The 23220-nt window shown below is 32.8% G+C and overlaps 1 protein-coding gene across 1 annotated transcript in view; it reads right to left on the bottom strand.

Moving 5' to 3' along the window:
- The window catches only part of KCNH8 (potassium voltage-gated channel subfamily H member 8), a 181283-nt gene that overhangs the window by 12567 nt on the left and 145496 nt on the right, over window positions 1–23220 (bottom strand). The window contains exons 11-13 of the mRNA XM_068674337.1: window positions 19863–20077; window positions 4514–4552; window positions 2989–3344 (exon numbers count right to left, since the gene is read on the bottom strand). Of these exons, the coding sequence (XP_068530438.1) occupies window positions 2989–3344; window positions 4514–4552; window positions 19863–20077 (610 nt within the window). The remainder of the gene's footprint in view (window positions 1–2988; window positions 3345–4513; window positions 4553–19862; window positions 20078–23220) is intronic.

Raw genomic sequence — 23220 nt, 5'->3', positions numbered from 1 at the left:
ATATCTACATCCGTAATCTTCTTCAACATAGACTAAAGATGATTCTCTATGCTCTCATCAAGTCTAAATCTTCTAGCATGTAACACACTCTTATATTAGGCTTAATTATGCAGTGCCTAAACCTGAAAAATATTCATGACATCTCTGTAAAACACAGCCAAAGATATGATAAATACAAATCAAATACATCACAGATGAAAGACCTCTGTAAATTGAATAGTTCTGTATACATATTGTACATATATTCTTTTATATATATACATATATATATATATGTATATATTCTTGTATATATTCTTGTCCTGTTTCTTCACATGGGCTTAGGGCTTTGTGTCATGCTTTAGTGTTCATGATGCCAGCTGGATTTTGTTAAATTACACTCTAATTTTAACCAGCCTCTGGGAAAAGATGAGGCTCAAATGTGGTGCCTTGGCTATTCTGGACTATACCATTACCTGCAGCTGAAAACCTGAATGATTACTTTGGAATTTGCTATAAAATCTATTTAATGTCATCTGGCCTCACTGCTTCAAAAAGCAAACTTTAAACACTGATATCCCTTTTGTCAAGATTTCTAATTATATCAAATGCTAACATTTCAACTGCCTTCAAAGCACACGGGAAAAACTACACAGACGTGACTTGGAATTTATAGCTGCTGTATTCTTTAAAGTGTTTAATGATACAGACTTAAAGGAAAATATATTAACAAAAATAGCTAGTTCTGGAATGCTACAAGACAGGCCTCAGTAAACATATAGTGAGAAAGATGCTTATTCATAAACAAGCAACTGGAATGTGGAGTAACAATCCAGAGAATAGAAAACACGTAGGCTCAAAAATCTCTCCCCTTTAAGAATTAGCTATTACAGCCCTGAATTTTCTCCTGAAGACAGATATCACAACTCCTAGAAACCAAAAAGTCAAAAAAAGACTAATATGTGACTTCTTCTATCTAGCTGGTCAGGGCCAGAGTACTGTTGACAATATGGATTTGAGGAGATTCAAATGCATAAATGCTTCCTCCCAGGCATTCCTCCCAGGCTTTCTTCCTTTTGATACTCTACTTCAAATGCAGAATGCAAAAGGAAGATTAAGACTGTATCCTGGAAGTTATGATGTTGAGTTCTATTTCTTCTGTCCAGGACTATTTCAGCGTTTTAACCAGTCTCTGTATGTTTTGTCTACTGCCTTCATTATAACGTCAAAGAAAAAAAACTGAACTGACTGAGAAATTCTTGTTCACTTGCTCTAGGGAACATGCACAGAAAAAGTATAAGACAAAGTGCATTCTTTTGAAAAGTGAGGTTACTAACCTCCCCACTACATTGACTGGACATTTCAGATCAAACCAGTATCTTACACCCTTACACCACTGTACAACAGCAAATAAAAGTGAGGCTATTAATTAAAAGATCTTATTTTCTCTTTCATATATGCTAAAAAATATTTGAAGCTCTTTTTAAAGTGCTTTTAACCAGTCAGTTTCAATGTTCTAATAATGTAAACCAATTTGGGGAAATAATATGAAAGTCTTTTAGGTGAAAAAGTCTGCAAACCACTTACATCATGAGACAATTTTCTAGCCTATTAGGATTATTCTGGAGTTAGAAATTATGAATTGAAATAATTAATAAATAATAACACATGTAACAACACTTGTTTCACATTTGCTCTTACAGCCTTGAGTGCAAATGTCTGGATGCATATGCTCAGAAAAATAAGGAGCAAAATTGCAGTTCAGCAGAAAATATGAAAGGTGTATTTCCCCAGAATTACCTTTTTTTATGCAAATAACCATCTGTCATAGCTGACTTGAAGCAGACTCACATGAGATCCAAGGAAGAAATGAGAAGATATCTGTTATGCATTTCAGTTTTGCTCATGTAGAAGTTAGTTTTTCATATATTATTTTTCCTTGTATTGGCAAATACAGGGAAATCAGTTTGTATACTTCTATTTGAAATGTGATTATATTGATAAAATATATGATGAGGGGAAAAGATTGTTATATACTCTTAAATGTGTAACTATTTTTATTGCATCTGTATGGACAGGTGTCTTAGAAATAAATAAATATTGGTCAAACTATGGTTCTTTCATGTCTACAAAGGAAAGCTGGTGAAAATACCATTCTGCCTATCATGAATAAAGGAAGTTCTTGAACATGTGAAATACCTAAACTTATAGAAACTGAAACTTGAACTGAATAATCACCTCCTGTTGTTCTTCATATGTCAAAAAAGTGATATTGATTTTGGTGATGAAAAGATCCTAAAACTCTTGATTTTATTAACAATTAATGATTATATTGCAAGAATTTAGAACTAAGAAAAAATAAATTATCTTACAAATAACATAAAAGCATTTTTTTAATTATATGCTTAATACCACAAAAAGCATTATATGACTTTATGTCAAAATTCATGGCAAAACAGATTTTCTCAAATCCATGTTTACTTTATACGTAACTTGTATTGTCAGGTTTTCTTTATCTAATGTAAAAAAACTCTAAATATTTTCTAAAATTGCTAGGCAATAGTTTCCCATTATAGTCTCTGCTCCAGTAATTTTTGTATTTGCACAGCTGTGCCACCTTATCATCAACTTGCTTCCTAAATTACTATATCTCTGATGGACTGAGTATGTTTTACAGTGTTACTGTGGGAATAAAGATTATTATAGATGGACAAAATGATACTATAAAACCAGACTATTAAAATAGTCATTTTTATAATTGCTCAGTACTTTCCCTTTTTGCTCACAGAAATTCTTTATCTTGCAAAGAAGTCCTAAAGTGTTCAATAGTTTCTACAATGAAAAGACTATTCCTTCTCCGCGGGATGAACAAAATATGGACATATTGAAAAAGTATTAACATTTTGAATACCAAATATTTTGTCTTGATTTTTTTTTTAATCGTTACAGTGATTATATATCTAATAGAAGTTATGTGGTATGGAAAAAATAATCATTCCTAACTATTACCTTGGGCTCAGGTCTGGTGGGCCACCAGCATTCAGTGCTGAAAGGTGTAACTTAAGGTTTTTCTCCTTCCTTTTCGAATAGTAATGAAGCTCAGTTTCATGTTTGGTTCTTGAGGGGTTAGAACTGCAAGCACGAATGGGTGAATGGAAGGGCACTGTTCCTGAGGCCAACTGCTTCAAGTTCCTCCCCAGGTGGCTTTTATTGTTTCCAGCTTTCTTCTGTTGAGCGCAAGTTGTGCTTCTTGTATGGATTGGTGAAAGTGTGCTGCTCTCTTCTTCTCCTTCATCATCATCTTCTTCATCTTCTACAATTGAAGGGAGTCTCTTCTTTATATTTCCATTTCCTTTGAGCTCCGTCTAAAAAAGCAAATAATAAGTATTAAGGTCAAATTCAGAATGATGTTGTAGGAGTGCTTCTCTCTTCAACTGTGGCTATACATATGTACATGAAAAAGATAACAAATGCATTAGCAAGGCTCTCTAGTTTCATAGCCAGTGAACTCAACGCAGTATGTCTTAGTACCAAGAAAGATCACATGACTAGGTCTTACAAGCCATGTGACACTTATATACTTTTTACTGAGGTGTACTTTCTTCTGAATGTTACTATCAGACTCCTGGTATACCAAGGGAAAGAACTGAGGCTGGTAATTCCATTCCACATTTTTGTATGGAGCCATTTGGAATGTATAAATAGCATTTATAACAGTTCAGTTGAAGCCCAGATATCCTCTGCATCCTTAGTTATTATGACTGAAACATCTGCTGTGACAGTAGGCAGATTTCTCAGTTTATACAAAATCACATTAATGAGTAGTGTGACAACGTCAGCTTCAGAACTGAGTCAACAAAAGGCATAGCTACCTCTATTTAAAAATAAATACATAAATAAATAATTGCTTTGTGGGTGCTTGGTGTTGGACCCAAGACAATTTGAAAATTCAGGTTTGGGGAATTTATCTAAATGTTCTAAACTCTTATCAGTATCAACTTAAATATTTTACAGCAAAGGTTTAATTTTGATGTATTTGGAATACTTCCACTGAGTGAAAGTTTTTCTTTTTGTATCCATTGGCAAATAGTGAAGTAAAACCTTTCAGTCTGAGATGTATGAAAACGTACAAATTTAAAACATCAAAAGATATTTATTAAAATATAATAACAGCTTTTTTTGGTCAAACATAATAGTCATCTGAAAGTTGATATAAAGATCAATTACATTGGACCTGGCTGTCATGTAGCCTATACTCTACAGAGAATGAATATTATCCATATTCAAGACTTTGGCTTGAGGAATAATGTGTTTAAAATGTGCATGCCATAGTATGATATCCTAGTTTGGCACCTGGAAGAAAAGATCATAATTAATCATAAAATGGACAATGGCACAACTATCTCAGGATGCTATTTAAAGACTCATTCTGAAACCAATGAAGTCACTTGGAGTTTTTCCAACTTTGATCTGGCTGTAACTGTGTGCATGTTTCTAAGTCAAGCTTTGCAGATTTAAAACGTGAGCAACATACCTGAGATAGCGTAGACTTGTTTGATAATTTTGATATTACCTGAAACAAACCAAAACATGTAACAAATATATATATATCTGCAAAGTATTGGCTTCCAAGAGCATACAAACATCTTAACCAAAATATTTCTGTTGATATAAGAAAATAATTTAATGGTAAAAAAGACGTATTGAATTAAACATAACGATGAACATATGACGCTCCTCAGAAAAAAGTATTGTCAGAAAATAGGTTTTGTTTATATATATATATATACACATATGTGTGTGTGTATAAATATTACCTGCAGAAATAATATTTTTCTTTAATAAAAAGTTGGGTTAAAGCTCCAAACCTGTGAATGAATATGGATTGGTAGGCATATACTTGGTAAGGTTCAGTGCTGCTCTCATGGAATCCCATGCAGGAAGAGTGTTCTACTTTGCCCCTACGTCACTGTAGTTTTATCTCCTATGCCAGCCTAGTGCATCCATCTAGATGATCTGTGTCACATAAGAACCTATTACTCTACTAGGATCTAGAATCTCTACTTTGAATATTTTTCAGTCAGTGATGGGACTGAAGCAAGAAGGACCAATATAATCCCATTGGAAATACATGTTTAACAACTGTTCAAGGCCGTGAAATTTTATCTTACTGGATAGGAAGAAGAACGAAACCAACCAAATAAATAAATAAATAAATATTCATGCAATTTTAATTAACTACTACCCATAATCTCTGCAGGAACTGCCTAATACTGTGGGATACAAATGTCCTGCTCTTTATTTAGATGTCCACAACTTGATTATAGACAAGTCACTAAGACTGCATGCCATATTTATAGGCATACACGTATTGTAGTTCACCAAGCAGAATTTTTAGAAGTGATTTTCAGCTTTCATACGCCTTGCATGTTGATATAAAAAATGTTTAATGCTCATCAATTTTAAATTGAGAGCATAGGTTTATTCTTCTCCAAAGAAGTAGAAGAGGCTAAGCTTTTCTTGAAGACATTGGGGCTTCCCAAATACACAGATGTTAGGTACAGTTTTGGAAAATAAAAACACTCTACAATTGCCCATAAAAGTGAAGACATTTGTACTGGTATAATATATGACTACGTATTTAATTTTGCGTAAGCAGAAATCCTACTCCTCAACTGCCAAGTCAGTAGCAGGTGTATCAATAAATTTAGCAATAAAACTCTAATAACTGCCAAACAGAAAAACTGCAATAATTAAGCTATGTAAATAAAATAACCGCTGTGCTCTTCCTGAGTTAGAAAAAGTGCTACTTGATATTAGCTGAGAAGTAGACCTCAGATACTGCCATCTCCTAACCTGCACTGTTATCTATACAAATTGAAGAAAGATTGTTTCCTTCAAGATTCATGAGAATAGCAAACTGGAAGGGTATTAATATGTTAAAGTTAAAAAAATAAATGAATTAAAAAAATCAGACTTAGGAAGTACTAATGGCCCACTTTGCACATATGTTCACATGGATTAATTTACAATTCTGCCCAGAACTTTGGGACCTCTAGGCACAGGTGCAGTATGAATGTTAAATAGCAGTCTTAATTAAAACTCCAAGCCAATCCCAAATATTAGCAGCTTAACAAAAAAGACCTTAGAAAGTATGAATTTGTCTCCTCAAGAGTTTAGAAGGGACTTTTCATTTGTACTTTATAATGTGAGTAAAGATCTCCTCTAACTTAACTTTTTTTTTTTTTTTTTTTTTTTTTTTGTCTGAGGATAACTGTTAATTCTTATTTTATGACTGTGTCCTAGACACAAAGACACATAGACACAAAGAAAATACTATATGGCTGTCTCCTGGTGTTTTGCTGGTGTTCAAACAGACCTGCTGGGGTCTTTCATCTGGGCTTTCAGCTCCAAGACTATATTAATACACTACAACGACATTTATTGCTTGTGCATCATATCATGTGCAAGTAAAAATAGGACTTTACATTCTAGTAGTTGAAAGTTGATGAAACTAATTAAACTGTGACCAGGCACATCCTCGAGAGTTAGGCTTTTAAAACTCTACCAGTAACTCCCTTCTCTTTCCCTTCCTGCAAAAATATTGTTCTATAAGAAAAAAAGAGATGAACATTGGAAGAACGTAGAAAAAACAAAAACAAAAACAAAAACACACCACCACCACCAACAAACAGCAGCCAGTAAAAGGGAGTAAATTGAAAGACTTCACCCTTCATATAGCTTTATATCTGTAAATACATTGTAGAGTAAATAATTATGAGGAATTGTCTCTTAAAACTTTTTCTTTAAGATAATGCGCTTGTGTACCTTTTTTAGGTGTACCTTGTTTAAAATGCTTATTATTATTATTATTATTATTATTATTATTATTATTATTATTATTATTATTATTATTTATTATTATTATTATTTAATGTAAAAAGAAAGAGGATGCAAAATAGTTCATATTCTTATCTTTTACTAAGAAGTGAAACTGTTAAATAGTAAAGGCAGTTGAAAGAAAAACACAAGCATTTTTCCTATTATGCGTAAGGAAAAAAAAAGACCAATGTTCAATGTTAACATGAGCTGTACGAAATATTCTAAGGGCCTAATTCAATTTTTAATTTCAGCTCTGTGTCTTGCAAAATGAGTTATCCAGTTATGAAAGTTTGTTTCAAAAGATAAAACTATAATAGATCATGCACCACAAGTAGAATTGTAACAAATTCTTCCATGTACATAGTCTGAAATCTATGGTCTTGCACTTGTTTAATATCTTAATATAGAGAGTTTAAAGATTTTTATAATTTATAATTGCTTATTACAAGCAGAAAAAGAGCATTTTCACTGCTGCAAACACTAGTGGTTTGCTGTCAAAAGCCAGTGATCTAAAGATTTTTCCAGGGTCAAGATACAGTAATCTTTAATAAAAGAATCTCTGTGGGGACAGGTAGTCAAACCAAGTTGTTAGCTATACAATTCAAGATGAATTTAAATTATAAAACCCTAAAACTGGAAATATAGAGACATGGCTAAATTTAGTGTTAATGTATTAAGTATCCAGGTAAGTAATTTTGTATTTTGGTTGCTCAAAAAAGTGTTATCAGCTTTTACTGCCTTGATTCTTATTGCCTTCATGAGAAGGAGGAACAAAATTGAAATGCATTTTACTGATTTGTTTGCAAGACTTGGGTCCTAAACGATTTGAATAATGCTTTGTATCTGAGGGGTCAAAAGGATAAAATACATTTTTAGGAAAGGATTTGAAATTGAACTAGAATACTAATGTTCTTAGTCAGCATTTGGAAGCAGAAAACAAAACAAAACAAAACAAAACACAACAACAAACACAATACAAACACATTTAGAAACATTGAAAATACGGGGGGTGGAGGGGTAGAACACATGCCATATGTTCTATTCCTTGGAAACTTATTGTATGGCAATGGAAAAGATACAAATACATAATAAGGGATTAACATACCACTGAAAAGCCTAATGCCTCACATGTGTTCAGGCCTCAGCTCTCCATAATCAGGGAATTTTTCAATGAACTAACACAAATCCTTTAAATCACAAGAGTTAGTGACTCTTAAAGAATATCTTAGGTTAAATATGATGTTTTTATATCCACATTTACTGTGCAACTCAACACTCCTCCCTATCTCCCTTTTTAATAATAGTTTCTAGAGTTACTTCATCAGATTGTTCCTGTATTTTTCTCAGATTCCTTCTTATCTCTTTTCCTTGCTTAATGGAAAGATAAAGATGACATATTTTGTGGAAGCAGATGTTTTCAGCATTCTCTGATCCTACTTACAGTACAGAATTATACTGAATTAACAGCAAAAGTTGAACAACAGGTCTGTCAATGGTACTTTGTTCTATGTGACCAAATATTGTGAATTGCTATGAGCTCTTCTGTCTTCTGTTAAGTCCTTATCCTAAATCATTCATATATTTTGAACAAATTAGCCTGTGAAGCTAGCCCAAGATTTTAATAACAGACTGTTAATGGTTAGCTTTTGATAACTTTTTTTTTTTTTTTTAAAATTATACTTCATTGCATTCAAATTTTTCTCATGAGTTTTCCATGTTTAACAGAATTTGTTAGAATTTTAGTTTTCATATGTTTCTTTATAACTTGGAGGTTAATTTCACTTCAGTCATTAACAAAAAAAAATATTTAAAGATACTTTAATTGGCAGGATCTACCCTATTTCTTGTTCAAAATACAAAATCTGTCAGCGACACAAAAAGCAATCTCTTTATCTCCTGCCCCAAATCAAGAATTGAGTAGACAGTAAATGTGATTGGTATAATCTGTCAGTTTTTAGTTCTACGTTCTTACCTCCCTCTCCCCCCACCCCAAAACAGGGATAAGAAAGTAGTATCCCACTCTGCTCTGATACACATCTTTCATAGCAAACCATGTGCTAATTTAAATAAACAAATAAAACAAAAACATGACCACCACCACCACAACAACAGCAACAAAACAACAACAAAAATTCACACAACAAAATCAAGAAAAGACTGTTAATGAGGCCAGACAAAGACAAAAGGAAGAACTGTTAAAATAGACAATAGACCTGGCACTGCTTGTACATTGTTCTGGCAGGCTGCACTTTTGGAAAAGCTTACAGATTACAGCAGACAAAAGATACAGTGGAGAAAAATTTTCAATATTCCTACTGCTAGATTACATTCATGTAAAGATTTACATAATATCAATAGAAATTACAATGAATGCCAACATCTTTCAGAGCAATAAAATTCAAAAATCTTCCTCTTCTTTAAAATACTCAGGTGTATGCCTAGCCTCATTCAACTTGAAGAGTCCAGACAGACTTATAAATGTTTGCAGGACTGGTTCTATGGATCTATCTGATTAGACTAAAGGTCAAGTTGTAGAAATAGTGAAAGTGTGGATTCTAAGTTCCCATTGTTATTTTTATATTTAAATAAAACTACATACTACTTATAAAAACAAGTGTATCTAACTTCAAGCATGGTTTTTAAAATGCAAATGTGAAGACAATACAGTGGATCTTGAAAAATATTATCCCAACAATTTTATTTTAACCTACCAACTGCCTATTTCCAAACACCTCCAAAGCTGCCTAGCTGTTTTGGCAGCCCAGATCATTGGGATGAGTTTTGGGGACAGCAGCATATCAGGGGAGAGCTTTTAAGAAAGCCCAGCATGGTCTGGCTTTCAGGGTCAACCTTACAAAGAATAAGGCAGGGACAGGTATAATCTTTTTACTTATTTTTAAAACTTTTTTTTTTTTTTTTCCTCAGAAAATTTTCTCTTTAATAATGAATATTAAACTTTTTGGAAGGTTGCTTGATGAGTACGTTAACCTCTAGTCAATTCTCCCAAAAGGTTTAAAAACAAAACAAAACAAAACAAACAAACAAAAAAAACTGAACATACATCTGGATCCTAGATGTATTTGGAGCTAAAACTTTGGGGAAGACAGCACTTGTACAGTAACTTTGAAAGCAATTTGCATGATTTTACCCCAGGGCAAGAAGTCTTATCCTGGCATATAAAGAAATCAGCAGAAGTCCAAGTATATAAACTTGTTAAGTAAGAGAACGACCATAATTTCCTTCCCCTGAGATGCAATTTGTGTTTCATATGGATCCATAATACAGAAAAGCTGAATGTGTAGTATTTTAGAGTTCTTAGCAGCATTATTAATCATGAAATTATAAATAGCTTAGAAACCAAGATAATATAGACATTGAAGAAGTAAAACAAAACAAAAAAAAAACCTTCAGTTTTCAAAGAAAAAAAAAAAAAAACAAAAGGAAAAGTAGGATTAGTGACTCAATAACTGAGTTCTGAAGATTTGCTGAACATGACTCACAAAACATTACAGCATTTCTTTCTTTCTCTGTTCTCTGTTAAGGGGAGCTCTGGAGAATGACTATGTAAAATCTTTGATTGTTGGAAAAACATGATTTAACACACTTCACATTGTACAGGATTGCTAGTTATCTAATTATGACAATATCAAACCCATTAAAACAATTTATATCTTCAGGTTAGGACAGATTTGTTTATTTAATTTTATTCAATTTATTTTTTCTGAGCAAAAACTTATTTGGTTTATTTGTCTTTACAAGTGTGTTGAAAAGAAAAACATAAGGACATCAGAACAGCTTTGTGGAAATGTTATTAACTCTGAATCTCATTACATTCCTATCCAACACCAAAACCTGATGTCTGTTGTCTTTCAAGACTCCAGTGATTTCCAGACTGCATCTCCACTGGTCCTATACACCCATTAAACTCCTCACATTCTTGCCAGTGTTAGATTTCTGTCATATAAAAAAGAATCCAGCAATTTCTTTACTATTTCTAATGGATTGCATAATTTCTGCAACTATAAATATGAAGACTATAAATCCATATGGACCTGTACAATAAGCCTAGAACCAATTTTAGAGTTAACATACATATGATTTCAGACAGGGCAGAAGGAACAGCCAATGACCAAAACCAAAGTTGACTAGTTAATAGCACAGTACTTTGCAACCAAATGGATTCACCCATCCCCTTTTACCCTATGTATGTATTGTCATTCTATAAGCGATAACACTTAAGCAATCAATAAGCTTTACTATTTAGATCAAACATAGAACCTAGTGATCAAAATCAACATCCATAAATTCTGCTTAGGGTCTAGATTGGTATTCTGCTGGGTTGTAGTGTTCCTACCAGGCCTGAGACTTTTAAATAGTTCATAAACCTGTCTTTTATGTACTTTGGAGGTAACCTTAATTTTCTACATACAGCGGTATCTCCAAAAGAACAGTAACACCTTAAGATGTTAATGCAGTTCTTGCTCAGGTTACTGCATGCAATAAATGTTACTGTATATATGAATATACTGTAGTTATGTATTTCTTAGTGTAGTCATTAAAAATGAGCTATATGGATCTATATGATTTGGCTAAGACTCTTTTGTAGGTAATTTCTGTACCTCTGGTTTCACTAAGTGGAAGTATAGATTAAAAAAAAAATCCAATATTTATTTTTATAACAGTAAAGTTTTAGATCACATTTGTACATAAATGATTGCTTTTTCATTTTGTATCTTTTCATGTCTTTGAGCAGAGGAGAGTGTATATCTGATCTTCAGAGGTTCCTTCCTTCACCTATTATACAAATCTATGATCTTTAAAAATTACACTAAAAAGGTTACCAGCTGAATAAAATTGAGAATGGATTCTTGTCTCCATAAAATGCCTACCTGACACATAAGTTGCACTGATTATATAAAGATTGATCAAAGACTAGATGATATTTAATTTCACACATTTCTGCCTTATAGGAACTTTTCCATACAAGCCTTCCTGTCATGCTGCTTATTATATCTCCACGTAGTCTGCACCTTCAGGACACGTTCTTATAGAAAAAAAAAAAGAAAAAGAAAGCAGTATTTTCCTTTAGCCTTAATTAGTCTTAAATTAGTCTTAACTAAATGATAAAAAGATAGGTTACTGTAAGAATCCTTCAGAATTTGAGACTATTTTCTGGTTGTTGCTAGATCAATGTAAAATAAAAACAACTATGGGAAAAAAGCAAACAAACACAAAGCAAACCAACCAACCAACCAAATAAAATCATACTGGTGTAAGATATGAGACACATTTTTTTTCCCCATTTTTTCCAATGTAGAAACATCATGCAGAAAAATTATAAATGTTATCATTATCATATTGTCTTAAGGCATAGTGAAGCATATTAGAAAAAGTGTTGTCATCTAGCACGGCTTAGTAACTAAAATAGAAATATGGTTAGCTTCCAAACCAATACTCTTTGAAAGACAGGAGTATTTCCTGGCTAAAACTTTGTTCGACACTGTTTTATGCTCTCTTCATACCACTGTCTAAAAACATCAATAAGCTGCTTTTCTAGCCTGGATTTTTTTTTTTTTTTCAACATGTAAACCTCTGGTTAAGCTTTATAATCTGATGCAGAATGCAATAATCCCAGGAAGTGAAATGAATGAGAATGGAGAGTGTTCAAAATGACTCAAAAGATAAAATTAGAAGTAGTTTTTCCCCTCATTTAAATTTAAAATCTAATTACAATGAAAATTGTTTGTCTAAAAATATGCAGTTATGAAAAAATTAATTACATACATGCATTTAATTGTATTGTTATAAATAATGTATAAATAATTATCATAATTTCTTTCTCTTAGCCCATTCACAGGAGGAAGAGAAAGCCAAGAGGCTTGACATTTTGAGATGGCTCACATATATGTAATGTAGTCCCAGAAAAAAATAAATGGATTATTTTTCTCTCTTCCCCTTCAGCCTTTTCAACATCTTTCAGGACTCAACCTTACAGCCCATCCTCTGTTTGTTTCAGGCTTAAAGTTGAAGATTTATAAAAAAACCCTCAAGAATTAATGAAAAAGATTGATAATAGAAAAGATGATCTATTGCATCAATAAGTTGTAAGATGAATTTACTAACTAGAACACCATCACAGATTAGAAGAATATGAGAGAGACAAAAATGGAGAGTATAGGTGACTATATGCTATCATTTTTGAAAATATTAGAATGACTGAATGCTATGGAAGGGAGCCTGAAACATCCCAGAAAAAAACAAACAAACAAACAAACAAACAAACCACATCATATTAGAAAAAAAAACAAAACACTATCATATTAGAAACATGATAATGAGATAACCATCTCACTGCCTTGAGGGGCACTGATGGCTCAAAGGTACCACACATCAAGTACATCAACAACTGCAAGTAAACAGGCTTTATGAGTTAGCAGGCAACAAAACGGAACCTGCCTTGCACTATATAGCTCCAGGTCAGCCCTGCTCTCATGCTGAGTGCAGCAGGTAATTGCCAGGCAGAGGAAGCAGAGGATAAACTGTAAAACTGCACAGGGAGCATTGCAACAGAATCAACTGTCTGAAACTACATGTAGTTTCCACCTTAAGTAGCCAAAGATCCATCAAAACATGCTTAGTGGCATGAATACTGCTAGGAGATCTGTGAAATGTCTTGCAGAGTGTTAAATGACAAAGAGTGTTAAATGACAAAGCTCATTCCCAAACTGCTTCTCACTCACTTAAAACCAGGAATGAAGTGTAAAATGGATGAAATGCTCTATTTTCTTGCTCAGGTGGTCAAGTCTTTCTACATCTGCATGTAGAGATAGAAAGGCATCTATACTATCCCTGAAGGTGTTTAAAAAAAGGTTGGATGTGGTACTTAGTAAAATGGCTTAGTGGGTAATACTGGTGATAGGGGGATAGTTGGACCAGATGATCTTGGAGGTCTTTTCCACCTTAATGATTCTATGACTTGTTCCATAGAAATACAGAAGTTGATCTGTGTAAGTGAGATTGTATGAGTGCTGCATAGTTTTGCAAAGGGGTATTTACTCTGGGATGACGATGAAGCAAAGCAAAGAAGAAAAGATTTAAAAAAAAAAAAAATAATAATAATAATAATAAAAGTCCTGGCAGTCCCAGAAGCATGAAAGAAAAATCTGAGAAACTTTTAAAATGCAGAAGAGTGCTGAGCAGTATTGCACAGTAGCATTGATTGCACCGCAGTCCATGCATACAGGCAACTAAAAAACCTACTCCACTGAACACATTAGGAGACGTGTCAAAGTTAATTATATGTTCATGATTTTTAAGCAATTTTGGTTCCTGATAGTATGAGATGGACATTCATTCCTATACTGTACCCTCTGAGAAGGTGAGAGGTTTTCAGACATCATATGAAAAGGAGAAATGGGAGTACAGTATCCAACAGGAAGAAAGCAACATATGCACATCTATCAGTGACTTAGACAAGTTATCCTAATAGGAAAAAGGGAATTTGGTCTGTGCAGCTGCCAAGTACACATGGACTATAAAGAAAGGTAGTAAATAGGAATCCAAGATGCTTTATTTTTCATAATAATAATGCAGGTAAAGTATTAGACTTCTGCTGCTCTGTATGATTTATTCAATTCTATATTCTACCTGTTACAACAGCTTTTACACAAAACAGAAAAATGCTGTTGAGAGGTTTCTCATTTTGCAGCATTCATAACTGTTATGCTACAGGCAATAAACACCAGTGAGTTACACCTACATTAATAGCACACGATCATCTGCCAAACAAGCTACTGACAAAGGTGAGGGATTAACTGGAGGTATTTTGTTTTAAAAAGGCCAGAAGTTTGTTTAAAAATTGTAAGTTTTTCTCAAAGTTACCAAACCACACTGATAAATGTCAAAACAAAGCTTGTTAAATTTTCTTAATTAAACCACTCCTTTCTACACAGCTGATGAATAATATGGCTAAACTCTCTTCCTTATTAAATAGATAGTTGGGATTATTTGGTAAATCTTCTATGAAAAATATTTATTATGAAAAGCATTTTGTGACGTTTTATTGTTCTGCAGTGCACAAGATAAGCTATGACCTACTCTGGAGTGGAGGAATTATGATTAAGTCAAGCAGTGTAGTAATAGTTGTTTAAGAAAATAATCTTTTATTTGTATAGGTTTTATTATAAATACCTGAGAAATCAGTAGGTTTTTTTTTGGCTCTGAAAATCAAACATAAGAATAAGTAATCATGTGCCTGAAGTTACTATCATGTTTTCTTACTTTACAATCTTTGCTAAAATTAGAAGCAATCTTTTCCATAAAAACATGCTGTTGCTTTTTTTTTTTTCCTTCAAAGCAATAGAATTGCAAATAAGATAACTTTGATCTGTTTCTTTAAAACAAAATGCTATTTACTATGTAGAAAATAAAGATATATATATATATATATATATATGTAATAAAAATCAGAAATGTTACTCTGCCTCCATTGCTGGTTAATAGTAGTTAATCAAATATGTAACACTTCTGACTATATTGGAAAACTGCATTAATAAATTAAACAGAGCTATATTACAATATATAGAAAAATCATGACCAAAAGTTCATTATTTCATGAAGAAATAATTTATGTTAAAAAAGTAATCTACTAGCTGAAAAACAGACTGTGGATAGGCAGACTTTTAGCTGAAATTTGTGCATGAACTCAAAATATATTTTTCTCTATGCATCTTTTTACATTGTTATTATTTATTTGCCTACAGGACCAAAACAACTAGTTGACACACACAAAAAAAGAGAGAAGTCTAGAAATAAACCAATTAAGAAATGAAGTGGAATTATACTCTTAAAATATGTGCTTAATGCTTTACTAGAATGAACCAGAAAACTCAGCCTAGAGTAGAATCGGTAGATATTCTTCTGAAACTGTGCCTTCTGTTTTATGTTCCAGAGCTTAAAGCTGTTTTCACCTTTAAGAACAATTGTTTTGGCCAGATTTCCCAGTAGAAAAGGGTAATTTGTTTTGTATTGCTATTAGCAACATGAACTACATTATATTAAAAACAAACAAAAAAATCACAATTCAAACATTAAATTAAAAAAATTCTAAATACCAGCCTCTCCAAAATACAAGCATTAAGCCCCAATTTGTCAGACAATGCCTTTTCTTTGAGGGAAAAAATAGATCCTTGGTTGCCTTTTAAACTCTATTTGTCTATTTACTTATTTTTAATATCAAGGAGCTAAGAATGTTCCCAACTGGAGGAAGAATATACCACTTTTCTAGTGCAATCTTATTATTATTTGTTATTATGTTATTATCTCTAATTTACACTGTGGATAGACTCCAACAATGCAGTCCTTCCCCCTGTTTTGGAGACTATTTTAATTTTAAAGAGAATAGTGTCTCCTTTTGGGGTAGGGAGAAAGAAAGCTCTCTGTAAGAGACAGAACAGTACTTTTAAAACTACCAAAGAAAAAATATATTCTTATTAATTACAAATCATGTCAAAAAGAGTTTTTAATCTTCAAGAATGTCATCTTTTCTTTTAGAAATGGCACATACTGATACTGCTCTAGTGAGTCAAAGACACATGTGCCTGTATACTTATCTTCCTTTGGGACTTCATTACAGCTTGAGAAATGACATAGGTGTCAAGGAGGCCTCTTGCACTTTGCATCAGTCTGGCTGTAGCCAGCCTTTATTTATTTATTTATTTATTTTTAATGAGTTGTGACACCTACAGTATAAACACTTCTTTGTAGACAAAAGAAATAGTAACAATAAATGGTTACTTAGCCCACAAAAATATTGTGTAATATTTACTGATTTTAAGCTTCTCATAAGATAATTAGGAGTTATGAACATTTGTTAGTGCTCTGTCTATAATACAGCAAGATTTCCAGGGCTCGCAGATAGCAAAATCATTTCCAGTTTCTTTCATATAATTGTACATGTAAGAATCTTTTTCTGACTGCTTTGCTTTATTATATCAGGTATCTGGCCCTCTAGCTGCCAGCTCTGTATACAATCTGTAATATATAATGCAAAATATATGGTTGAAGGGGGTGCTGAAATCATTCTCACTTAGGAAACTATTTCATGACTATGATGTCAGAGTCACAGGCCTAAAAAAAATTGCTTGAAACGCCAGAATGCCTGAATTGTGTTTACATCAAAACTCCAGCTACCAAACAAATTAATTTTTCCTAGCTATGCTGAATTAATTTTGTATATTTATGAGAATGAGCTTCTCCAGCAAAATTCAGTAAAGAAAACAAAGGACAGAATACATATAATTAACACAGACTTTTTCCTAATTCACATCTTTCTGTGACGTGAATATATAAAAAGATGGTATAATAGTCTGACAGTGTGATTGCATAACGATTAAAGTTTATACTCCTAAATCTCTTAAGGACTTCTGTTTTTAGTACTACTATGAGGAACCACTGAAACTTTATCTCTGTATTTTTGTATCTGTTTCCATTATTCATTAGAAGCTGAAAGAGCTACATGATTGCTGGCTCCTGCACTTAAAATCCCCTGAGCTTTTCTTTTAAATTTCTTAAACAACTCTCAATATTTCTGTGACCAGATAGCTGCAGTTTCTATTTGATATTGGGAAGAAGTATGGTTACACCTCTTTGTTTTACTATAAAGTGGAAGTTCCGAAGTCTTTTCCACCATTACACATTACTTGGATTTTACTGCAGATGGAGCTCATCACTATACGCACTTTTAGATCTCTAAATGAGCCAAGAAAACAAAATGAAAACAAAACAAAACAAAACAAAACAAAAACTTCTCATAGAAATTTCTGTGTGGTAGGGTAGTTTGGAGGTTTGACACTAGGATCAGGAAACTCACGATTACTTCTGTCACTTTTTGTTCCGCTTAGCTCTAATTCAGTTCAAAGTTCTTCAGTTTTGTGTATAAAGAGTCCAAACAGTACAAGGAAAAGTATAATGGATAACCAAGACTACATTTTTTTCTGCTGCATTACATTTTAATGGTGGCTTAAAGTGTTTGGAAATCTACAACCAAAAGCAGTTTTGGTGGACTGTGACTAAAAAAGCAATAAGGTTTTAGGTCAGGTCTGAAAGGCACTTGTCACAGTCATGCTATTTCATGTTATTTCAATCTGTAGTTCATCTGACCCTAGACTGAAAGGCACTTGGCAAATTGTAGTGGGGAAATTCATGCTTTTTCATTCTGTAGATAACCTGGCTCTAAATACTACTACTGATCCATTTTCAGAACCATTAAATCATATTCAATTTCAAAATTGTATTCATGTAAGACATTCAAGGAAAAACAGAATAAGAAACTGACCTACTCAAATGAATCAAACTACTTTTTGACTATGGAAAAACTCTTCAAACCTAAAACTTTCTATAAAGCTGAAAAAGACATACACACACACAAAAGTAAAATCTCCCTATCTTAGTGTTTAGTGTCACAGCTGCCAAATTCTCCCATAGCACCATTCCCAAGACATAATGCTGTATTTAAAAGATGTCATGTTTTCATGCACACACATTTTACTTCTGAAAACCTTCTTAATATTCTGTGAGAGTAAATCATCAGACAACTCAGATAACAGACTATTTCTGTGTGCAAGTTATTTATACAGAAGATGTGGTATTTTCTAGGAACTGCACTCCTAGGTGTGTACAGCAAGTAAGTTTTTGACCCTGCACTCTGCTATAGCCATAGGAATCTTTCATCATTTGGTGAGCCCTTTTTTTGTACTAGTAAAATTTTTTGCTGCCCTATACCTACTATTCATCCTTATTGATAAATAAAATAATTGGAGCTGAAATCAGATACACGTGACCAAGATTAGTTCTGCTGCAAATGCAATACCAGTGGATGGCCTAGTTAACTCCAGGATGTCCAAGGAAGTGAAACTAATGTTAACTGTCCTGTGTTTTCTTAATTTATATGTGCCTGTGACACTGGATGCTAATCAGTCTCCAGATCTTCTTTTTCCCCCTTTAATTTTAAAATAGATTATACCATGAAAATACAGTGCATATCCACAAAAATGAAAATGTTTTCTTCATTAAAATGTAATAATATGTTTGATATTTCCTTCAGAACTTTAAATCCCATATTCTAAAGTGAGCATGAAGAGGGTCTTTCTCTCTCTGCACTCACAGAGCTGATGTAGGTTTGCTGTCAGTATCTGTGCATCATGCAGGCATCTCCAATTGGGAGGAGTTGTCCTTGTTTTTATAAAAGCTGAATGTGTTTGCAGCTGGTACAATGACCCCCAGATTTGTCAGCATACAGAAAAGCATGAAGCAATACTGACTAGTCAAGCAACGAGCCACCCTTCATAACACTGAGTTAACAGTGAGCCTATGTTAAATGGAGGATAACAGTCCCACAAGGCATGAAGTTTCTAAGCCTTGCAATACTTTGAATACTTGAAAATACCTTGGTAAGTCTATCCTGAAGTCTTTCAGCAATGTGTTATCTGAAATTTCTTGTTGGTTATTTGAGCTTTCACATTAAGTTGCTCATTGAAATGGAAAAACACTTTTCAGTTGCAGTATGATGAGAAAAAAACTTTCTTATTTTGAACATGTGAAAACATTCTTAAATATGAAGCAATCAATGTTCATTAGACTGGCACATGACGTTCTAGTAAAGGTGTAATTAAATACGTTATTTGGGCACATGCTTTATATAACTGTTAATTGTTTGTAAATATTAGCAAAAAAATGACAAAATACTAAAGAAGTATGTTCTCTCAAATTAGGTTTTCTATAGAAAAATGAGAAGCAGAGAACATGTTCTCTGTTTATGATCTGTTCAACTGATCAACAATTCATAAAGATAATGAATGAATTATCAAACATATTGAACAAGTGATCCTTTTAATGTAACCTATGTATTATTTCTTTACTGTGATGAAATTATGATTACAGGCTAAAGCATGAGAAACACCTTCAAGTTAACAATAGCTGCAGAGAATTTTAAAGATACTTACATCACTTTCATGGCCTTCTCTTAGATTGTATGTGAGATCATGCTGTATGTCTTCAACAAACTTGTGAGCATACTCTGGGTAAAGATCAAGCACTTCAAAGAGACCTTTGAGGATAATGCATTGGAGGTCACAGTACGTTAAAGCTTTAACGTCTGCATTTGTTTTAATAACTTGATCCCTAATGGATAGGTTTGCTCCAATCAAATCTCCTTTACCTGAAAGAAAATATGAAAGCAACCATCTTGAAAACATGAATTCTTGACTACTGTTTGGAATCATAACTGTTTAAAAACTGTTAAATTTAAAACCCATAGTTACTAATGAATTTTTAAATTAATAACATTCACAAATATACCTAAGGGCTTTCTCTGATTTTTGCAGGAAGAAAGTTACATACAATTAGTAGGAGGTACAAAGACTCATTTCTGTACATGTAAATATCTCATTTAAGAGAGCAATCAAGTAAATATTTAAAAAAAATTACACAAGTAATTAATATCAGGCGAAATTTTGTAAGTCAAAAATTGAAGATCATATTTCCTGCTTGTTCTTTTTAGATCATTTTAACAATGACATGATTAATTGTAGATCCTCAATTCAGATTAAACCTTTACTAAGAATATGTATTATAAAATTCTTGCAAGCTCTGATACAAGCTCTGCTGCACTCCATGATGTATATGCACTCCATGATGTTGTACAAGGTAATAACAAATATATAACCCAATAGTACTTCTGCCAAGAAAAAATAATGGATTCTTAAGCCATTATATTTTCATTTATGGGCAACCATCCATGTGTTGAAGAGCATAACAATTTTCTAATAAAAAGCTTGCATAACATCTCATCTGAGGTATTATGTCCAAAAAGCAGTCATTGAACCAGAGATCTTCCTCTAAGGTGCAGATGTTCCTTATTGAAGAACAATGCAATAGAGTGCACTCTTGTTGAGCTTATGGACTACACCAAACTGGGGAAAGTGAAATACTTGGGGAAAAGCTGTTATTCAGGGGACCTTAACAAGCTGACAAAAAAGGTCTGACAGGACCTCATGAAGTTCAACAAAAATAAATACCAAGTCTTGAACCTGGGAGGGAAGATCTCCCTGCAGCAATATGGGCTGGGGTCTGACCAGCTGGAAAACAGCTCCTCAGAAAAGAGCATGGGGATTGTCACAGACAAGTTGAACATAAGCCAACAATGTGCCCTTGCAGAAATGAAGGCCAAGAGCATCCTGGGCAGCATTAGTGAGAGTACAGCCAACAGGTTCCAGGGAAGTGACAGGAAAAAAGTGTATTTCACTTTTCAGACTACATCTGGAATATCATGTCCAGTTTTGGGTTTCCAAGTAGGAGACAGATTGTTGACATACTGGATTAAATACAGAAAAGATCATGAAAATGACCAAGGACTGGAGAACATAATGCATGGAGAACATAATGCTCTGAGCAAGTTAAATAAAAGTGGCCCAAACCAGGACTGGGACTGGGTGGCTTTCAGAAGTCTCTTCTAATCTTACATTAGTCTGAGATTAGTGAATATTAAGTGAAGACTGTAAAATCTGAAAATCCACACAGCATGTGATTCTACCTGGATATTACACAGAAAGTGTTCTTGAAGAGTAAGTTAAACTAAGCAGACAACCATTCATAAAGTGATTTAAATAAGATAATTTGATTTATACTGCTTGTGAATTTTTTGTTTACTATTTACTTGGAGATTGTTCAACTTTCTTAAAAATGTTTATCATAAGCCCAGTATACACAGGGGTTTTCTTTTGCTCTAGGAGTATATATACCTTTGTGTTCTTTTAAAATTGAAGTTAGTGTAAATGAGAACTAGTACTAGCTCAAGTTAATCTGAGAAAAGCAAAGTAATGACAAAGTAATACATTTTTTGTTTGCTCATCACATGGTGTAATGTTTACATAATTAGATACATGGTAAATCTAAGAAATAATTTACTTTTACTTTTTATTGTAAATATCACCAATTTTTAGATTTCTTTGATTACATAAGCAGATCACTAGTAAAGATTAGCTATTGCTAACCATGAATATATGGACTTAGGAAAAAATATTTCAAATTTACAAAAAAATATTTTTAAACATATTAATTAGAAACTTTTTAGGCATATAAACAGTATTAGTATAAGTAATGAATAGATAATTTGGGGAAAAAAGTTACAGTTATATTTGATAGCAGTTACAGCATTTGATGAAGTAATATTACTCTGAAGGACACTATTTGCTCTGGTATATGCTAACTAATACTCGCTTTGGAATGATAATCATGTAGCAAAGACTAGCTAAAAAGCTGAATATTCATTAGTATTACGGCACAAGTGAGACAACTGTACCTTTAATAACAACATTTGTTATATAAACAGAGTAATGTAGGTTGTTATTAGTAGCGCTCTCTCTCTCTCTCTCTTCTCTCTCTCTTTTTTTTTTTTTCTTTTAATTGGAGAACACGCTCATTTATAAGGACTTATGTGAAACATCTTTTTGATAATAAATCTGGGACACATAGTCAAAATTATGAATTTCTCCTCTTCACATGTATCTTCTCAATCACTTATGGCTATTATTTTAAAACAAATATAAGATGTATGCTCAAACAATGTTAAGTTGATTTTTTTCTTAAAAAGTATATTTTAAACTTCATTATGTGATACCACATTATATTCTCAAGAGGAACCAAATGGTTGTATTTAATCAGATCATCTCTTATTGTACTGTTGTTGTATTGCTTATTAGTGAGAATGGTTCAGCAACCAAAACATATTCCACTACAATTAGAATTGTGACAGAGTTATAAAATTGTTGTAATCAACATTTTCAGGAAAAAAAAAAAAAAACTGCTCTTTAGAATTTACAGTAAATTAGTAAAACAGTTTCTCATTTGGACCTATAGATTTGATGCACTCACCTTCTTCTAGTATTAATTAGGTTTAAATGATGAAGCTCCCATTCACTGGAATGAAACATTATTTCGTTGTATCATGTTTATGTTTTTGCATTACAATTTCATTCACTTCTCTCAGAAATCCACTAATCTTTATTTTTATTGTCATTGTTACCATTACAAAATGAAGCTTTTATTAACATTTTCAGAAGTGTCTGAAAATGAAATTGTTAATGAAATCGTAATTCTAATGGAGGTAAGTCTTGACCTCTTAAGCTTATGTTTTTTTTCTAAGCCACATTTTATAGCTTTGATTTATGTGATCCAATTAAATAGGAGCATTCTAAAACTTCCTAATTACAAGCAAGTGTTAGAGTGATATGGACTGTCAATCTAATGGAATTAAAGTGTTATGAAAAAAATAGGACATGTATCACATTTATATTAAAACAA

The sequence above is a fragment of the Anas acuta genome, chromosome 2 (assembly GCF_963932015.1).
Source record: "Anas acuta chromosome 2, bAnaAcu1.1, whole genome shotgun sequence".
Lineage (NCBI taxonomy): Eukaryota > Metazoa > Chordata > Aves > Anseriformes > Anatidae > Anas > Anas acuta.
The sequence above is the reverse complement of the archived record's forward strand: the minus strand, read 5'-3'. Positions and strand labels throughout refer to the sequence as shown.